General features: G+C 45.4%; 1 protein-coding gene across 1 annotated transcript in view; it reads left to right on the top strand.

Annotated features, from left to right (window-relative positions):
• Positions 1-2,157: 2,157 nt before the first annotated feature.
• Positions 2,158-7,558, top strand: part of trim71 (tripartite motif containing 71, E3 ubiquitin protein ligase) — a 42,826-nt gene continuing 37,425 nt past the window's right edge. The window contains exon 1 of the mRNA XM_079523437.1: positions 2,158-4,243. Coding sequence (XP_079379563.1) covers positions 3,509-4,243 — 735 coding nt within the window. The 5' untranslated portion in view covers positions 2,158-3,508. The remainder of the gene's footprint in view (positions 4,244-7,558) is intronic.

Raw genomic sequence — 7,558 nt, 5'->3', positions numbered from 1 at the left:
TGTGAACTGGGTGACCGTAGCAACCATGCTCATTTTTTGTGCACAGACAGACAGACAGACAGACTAACAAAGCCAGTTGTAGGAGTGGTTTACACCACTCAAAAAGCCTATGATGTTCATGCGCTATTTCAGCCCCAGTGAAGATCTCCACTATAGATGGAACTCCCATCAAGTGGGTGGAGGCTTGGAGCGCTACAAATACCTTGGTTTCTGGTTGGATAAACACCTACATTTTAAATTGTATATTGATTCCTTGTGCAAAGAATTTGTGCTTAAATTCACTTCCGGTCACTCTACACCTGAGCCACTGCTGCACTTTCTGTCCCAGTTGGACTATGCCATAGAGGTTACCATTTATAGGTTTGCTTGCTCCTCCACCTTGGCCAAACTGGATGCAAACTACCATGCTGCACTGAGATTCATAACTAACTCACCTTTCAGAACACATCACTGTATGCTGTATGCTGGTTCTCATTGACATCTTGCAGGTCTGCATCGTTGGTATATTTTAAATTTATAACGCAATTCTTGGTGATCTGCCTCCTTACATTTCCTCCAAATTCAATTTGGTTAAAAATGGTGTACTCTTTACTGTAAACCTCAGATCAAATGCCTGGCTACGGTGTGTAGTATACCAGCATTCAAATCTGATGGGGGTAAAAAATGTCTCGCTTTCTTTGGCCCTGGTTGTGGAACGACCTGCAGTCCAGACTAAAATAGGCCTTGAAAGTTCCATTGAGAAGTTTCAAAAGAATCATCTTAGATGTACAGTCCAACACCTGCACATGTTCGGCTGTGTACTAGCCGTTGTATCGGCTGTATATATTTATTATTTCTGTTTATATTTGACATTGTGTATTTGCTCTGTGCACAATTTTGCGCCCTGTTACTTAAAGTGTATCACTTTGGAGATTGTTGTATGCATTTTATAGGTACTTTGAGGTGAATAATGGATGCATTGATGGATGCTCAATGTGTTTTACTGGTTAAATAAAGGGTAAATCAAATAAAATAAAAAATCAAATACCACCAAAGTGGAAAAGCAGCACTCCAAAATAAAGGATGCACGACTGGCTCAGATACACATTCTCATTTATTGGGAATACTTATGCATTTTGGCCTCAGCCTTCCTGAGAGCAGATTTAAAAATCAAAATAATACTTTTCACATGGAATCAATCCTTCATGCAATCCTTCATGGACCACCAGTGGTTCTCAAAGCGGGGTCCGGGGAACCCATCGGTCCTTGAGGGGGTTCCATGGGATCCGCAGCAAAATGTGTTGATATAGCATACAAATCAGTTTAACCACTTTAACACTATACAAATGATATTTGAAAATAGTTATCGCAATGCTTTGTGAGCTTGTAGATCTGCCATTTTCAAACATATCTTGAAAAAAATATTAATTCACTCAGATATTGTAAGTGGGTCCCTGGCACTAAATTGCTTCATGGTACCATAATTAGCAATATCTCTGTAATCTGGAGAAGAGGGCAACCCTCACATCGAACTTCCTACAAGGACGGAGCAGTATATGATAAATATGAAATGTACTGTAATCCTGCAAACTGTTAATAAATATTTCAATCAATCAAGTCTCTCATGGTAACATGAAAAAAGCATGGCTCCATTTTTTCATTTTCTGAAGTAGCCTACATAAAAAAAAACATTTAATTACACTAATGAGTAATCTACTTGTAATTTGTTACATTCAACCCCTGGATACTATTTTACTATAATAATAACTGTAGCGACCAGAATGATCATCAATCATCAGCTGACAACTTCATTGATGATGTCTCACTGTCTTCTCATCCCTGCTTCCTACAAGCGGTATCTAGTCTAGCATCCTGCAGCATGTGATCATGATGAGAGTGGGATGACATAGCCTATAGGTTTAATGAAAAATAAGTATAGCGTAAAAACAGCTCAAATCACCAGATTTTTATCTCTTTCCCCCGTTCTCTCTAGTCTATTATTCTTTCTTTTTCTTTTTTGCTCTTCCAAATGACCGATTTGGCTGGAGAACGTGGTGCAAAACTCTGGATGCAGCAAGATCTTTCCACCAGCACTTCCCTTACCGTCGGGGGCGAGCCTTGCGCGCAACCACTCCCCCCTCCTCCTTCCTCCTCCCTCCCTACGGCGGAAATGTGTCCGTTTTTTCCCCCTCGCTTGTATCGGATAGAGCGGCTGGAGGAGCAGGCTGACCAACACGCGTCCGCGAGACGGGACCTGCGCGTAAAGAGCGCACACACACAACAGTGTGTTTATGTTTATACCGCCGAGTGAAGGAGAGAAAGGGGGGAAAAGGCCAAACAGAACACGACGAGACCTCCAGAAGAAGACAGACCCGGCGGCAGAGAGAGATTCTGCTCGTCCTGGTGTGTGGAGGACCCTGTCGGGAGGGTTTCCGTTTAGAGGGCACTGTTTGCTATTGGAGGACTGGGAGGCTCGTACCTCGGAGCCTCCAGAGAGGAGCTGCGTGGAAAAGCCCCATGCATTCCTCCGCTCGGAGAGAGACACCATAGGGAGGAATCATTGGAAAGTGGCCTGCCCTCTTCGTAATAACTCGCATTAGGAGCGATATACGTGCACAATTATTACATGCACGTCAAGAGGCGCTTGTTGGACTGCGTGCCGCTCCTGGAGTTCAATTATTATCCTTTTTTTTAAATGCCAAACGGATTCAGCAGGGCGTGCGATGAGATCGCGTCGCTTGTGTAGCAAATGCTTTGATGAATAATTTAAGGTCTTTTCGTCCGGGTGTATCGCTGCTATCGCCGGCCGCTGGCTACGCCTGACGCCGCGGAACGGGGCCCCGATGGTTGATTAGAGAACAGGACGACACCACGGACTCTAAACTGGAAGAGATTAATTGGGGGGACATTCGTTTCTCGCCTCTCGGTGGGGCCCGTTTGGTACGCGGAGCCCCGTAGTCATGTTGAGTCGATGGGGGAGGAGAGACGGAGCTCGTAGTACCTCGACGCCGATCCTGTCTGTGTCACCACATATTCAGGATTAGTCTCGTTTCACGAACCTGCCTCGTCAAAAGCGTACAGCAAATACTTGGTCTAGAGAAGCACTATATATCGGGCAATGTTAGCCCGTTCTCATGAAGTTTTTGTCCTATTTGAGAAAGTAACGAAGATGTTACCCTTAAACGCCTTATAAAACTGTATGGTCGTTGCAGACTAAGCATAGTTTTTCTTTTCTTTTTTTAAACGATATAAGAGAACTTCATCTCAAGTAATTATTTCGTAAACCGTCTACCTCCTTAGTTTGCATTAGTCGAGTGTTATATTTTACAGAAACAAACCTTGCGAGTCAATGAGCACCGTTTTCATTAATGGAACTTACTTGACACCTCATGCCGTACGCCTCATATCTACCTCAAACGCGAGATTGCTTTCTATCAAACACAAAACAATCTATCCCAAATGAATACCTCATCCTCACTGCAACGTAGCTATATTGTAAACTGAGTCACTCAGTTTGTAGCGGTGCAGAATGGCCTCTTTTCCAGACTCGGACCTGCAGACGTGCCCGCTCTGCAAAGAGCTCTGTGGTTCCTCCGCTCCGATTTCTTCCAACTCTTCTACCTCCTCTTCTTCCTCCCACACCTCCTCCTCCTCCGGCCAGACCACCAGGAGGCTTCACGTCCTGCCCTGCCTCCATGCCTTCTGCAGGCAGTGCCTAGAGAGCCAGCGGAGCCCCGGAGACTCCCTAAAGCTACGCTGTCCCACCTGTGACCAGAAGGTGTCCATCAGCGAGGCCGGGGTGGACTCCCTCCCCTCCTCCAACTTCCTCTTCAGCAACCTGCTGGACGTGGTCGTGAGCTCTGATGAGCAGATCCAGAACAAGAACGGCCACCACCGCGGGGGCGTGGGCATGGGTTCTTCCGGCTTCCACCGGCCCCATGGCGGCCTCCTGCGCCCGCACCACCTGGGAGAGCCCCAGTGCAGCTCCTGCGACGAGGAGAACCCGGCCAGCTCCCACTGCCTGGACTGCCAGGAGTACCTGTGCGACAACTGCGTGCGGGCCCACCTGCGGGTTCGACTGACCAAGGACCACTTCATCGAGCGCCTGGGGGAGAGCCTCCACCTGGGCGGCCGTGCCAACGCCAACAGCAACGCCAGCCAGCCGGGGGTCTCCGTGTCCCTGGCCCAGTCGCTGCAGAACAACTTTGCCTTGCTCTCGCTCTTCCAGGACCGAATGAGCTTCTGTCAGCATCATGACAATGAGGTGAGTTGAGGATCAAACCTTACTGTATGTGATACTGTATATGATATTATATGCACATGTAAACAGACACACACACACACACACACACACACACACACACACACACACACACACACACACACACACACACACACACACACACACACTAGCTTTTACACACACAGACTGAAAAATGTGGTGTTATCTCTCTGCATTATACACACATACTCTCAGTAGCTGGAGTTGTTATTGTGATGGTACTACGTAACCTTTTTTATTTGGTCCTTGTGTAATAGCATCAGGCATGTCGTGTAACACACACACACACGCACACACACATGCACACACACACCACACACACACACAGTCCTATAGATTAATAGCATTATGTGTAGTATATAACCATACTGGGGGCCATATGGCTAGAGTTCAAAGGAAGCAGAGTGGCTCTTCACCTAGTTCCCTGGAGACGACCAGGCACGTGTGCTGAGCGGGATTTACACACACACATACACATACGGAGAGAGTCTGGTTAATCTGTACCACACCAGCCATCCAGGGCAGAGGGAGTGAGAGGCCCCTCAAGTAAATGCACACATGTTTTTCTGACTGTTGGAGAAGTCATAACCATGGAGATGTTATGGAGGGCTAGGATTTCTGTGAGATGAGAGGACTTAGTAAGGACTCAGGTCAAAGTTCTTTCGTTGTCAATGTGATCTCTGCAACTGGGTAACTACAAAGGCCTTTTAAAACAGGAGCCCAAAGTTTTCCTTGCTTTAGTCATATGCTCGGGAAAAATAACAAATGGCTTCAGTAGGGGGTCTTGGAATCTCATCCTCCTGCAACTCCTGGTTTTGGTCAAGTCGTACGAAAGAAAAAGTGCAAAAAGGAAAAGAAGGCACACATGCAAAATGGCCGCCACCCAGGCACTCCAGTAGTTGACCGGGTAGTGCATTGATTATCGCAACATCCATGGTACGATTTCTGGAGACCTGTGTTCCATATACTTAACCCCTCTCTACCCTATTGTCTGATGTCCTATATACATTTTTTGTTAAGTAAAAACTGACAATGTATATATTTAAAAGCTGCCATCTGCGACTCTGGCCTACTCCAACAGTCACGACCGCTCACGTCAAGTGTCCACTGCCCAGGCGTTTGGAACAGAGTGATCAATGTTATCATTGTGGTAAAGAAGTATCCAGGTCATAAGATGAGTAATTCTGTCTGTGGTTTTCTAAACCTTAAGTCATCCCTGGTTGCAAAGAACCAGTTCAGATTCCAGGGGGTTGTGGGAGGGAGAGGGGGGTCAGTTTCCCCCCTCCTTCTTTTGCCCATTGCCAGTAAATAGGTGGGTTCACTTTTCCAGTAAGGACTCTGTTTCCCAGTAACGCCTCTCTCTGCTCCAGGCCTGGGGGAGGGAATGACATTGGAGACGGCCAGCCTTTCTTTACCTGTGAGCACTGAACAGGCAAGAGTCATTGTCTGGTGATGTGAGCCAGCACTCCATCAAATGGTGCCACCGCCGTCATATGACTAGCTAGCTGCCTACTGTAGCTGATCTGCTGGAGACCTTTGATGGCCTGTCGGCTATTCTCGAGGGGATTGCTGTTTTGTGCTTGGCAGGAGTTCATCTTCAAATGTGATGCAGAAGAGATTTGGTGTAGAGGGAAAAGCCAAGGTGACCAAGCCAACTAAGTGTATAAGTACAACTAATAGTACTAATTATTATGAAATGAAAGTATATAGTATAAATTATGTGACATGTGACCTGACCTGACCTCATTTTAATTGACAAGAATTGCATGGAAAATAAGCAGAATTATGAGATGTCAAGTCAACATTTTGATTTGATTTTAATTCAGTGGTGGAAATGGGCTTCCCAATCCTATCTCATTCCCAGTCATATCTCCATTAGTGTTATCTTAGCATGTAGGTTAGCATGTAGTGTGACATTTATTCACAGTTCAATGTGACACTGCTCTTGGAAGTAATTGGTAAATCGACAATAAACCTTAGCAGGCTATTATCACGTAATGCATCGATGGAGAATCATCCATGTCCACATCACAATGCATTCTTAGAATCAATTAATTTCCACACAAGAATGCTATGTGTGACACTTGGTGTCACATGGGTGGACCTCTACGGGGACTTACCACGGGTCACAGACGAGGTCAGAGAGAGAAGGATGAGGCCGGCATGGCTGGGCACTGTGTCAGGCACCCAGAACTGGTGGCAAGCAAACTTGACACTGGGACCCAATGCAGGGCGCAGCCAGGAAAGGAAAGAGGCGCATCACCTATGTAGATACACTGTGTGGCACAACAGCAGAACTAACAGCACTGCAGAGCTCAAGACCCTGATGCTAGACAGGAGGGAGTGGAGGGAAGTGATTCAGGAGTCCTGAGTTGGTGTTGGCTGGTCCACACTCACAATTCCCACACCTCTACTTTCTGCTCTGTGAATACTGCACCAAAATACCAAGCCTTTCTTGAGGAAAAGTGGAAAAAAGGCATCACTTCGGCTCCCCTTGCCCTCTCAAAATCTGTGCCAGCATCAGCCCTTGTAAAAAATGTATAAAAATAAATGTAATGCAATGTAATGTTTTCCCCCCCAATAGTATATAGCTCAGCTCTGGTGTGTCCATTCTCTTGGCATTTTATCAACTTCAACTCCAAGTTCCTACATCAATTAATCTCGGTTGATGGTTGACATGCTCTCTAAGACTGCAACTATTTACCCTCAATAAAGGCCATCCCCTGCTAATTTATAAGATGCTAGATCTTAATTTTTCTTGGAGAATCTGGAGATGTTCCCAGAAAATTCTGGCTTAGACAGCAAAGTGGCATTCTGCCAAGTGTTGTTTTTTCCCCACACTCATTACTCCGTCAAGACGGTTTTGTGAAATTGTGTTTATACACAAGGGGTAGAATTGTCCCTACAGATACGTTGGTGAACGAATGCTTTTCACTTGATGCAATTTGTATATTCCATGCATCTAGAAAGAGATCTTTCATATTTTCTGTCTTGTTCCTATCTACATTGCCGTCGTTCATCAATGGAAAAGTAGTTTAGAGATAATTATAATTGCAGGGTATTTAGAAATCCCGACTGGGATTTTCAATACCATCAAAAATATTGATTGGAGAAGATGGACTGTAGATAAAATTAAATTGTATTACAACAGGGAGCTCAGCCAACAGAAGAATTATTGGAGGTAGAAAGGAAATGGCTGGTGGTCATTTCTGCTATTTATGTCTCCTACCTAGATAAACTATTAAAGATGACTGTATATGAACTTAAAATATTGCCACATATCATTCATAGTCATCA

Source organism: Electrona antarctica (genome assembly GCF_951216825.1).
Source record: "Electrona antarctica genome assembly, chromosome: 15".
NCBI lineage: Eukaryota > Metazoa > Chordata > Actinopteri > Myctophiformes > Myctophidae > Electrona > Electrona antarctica.
This window is presented reverse-complemented; position numbering and strand designations above follow the sequence as displayed.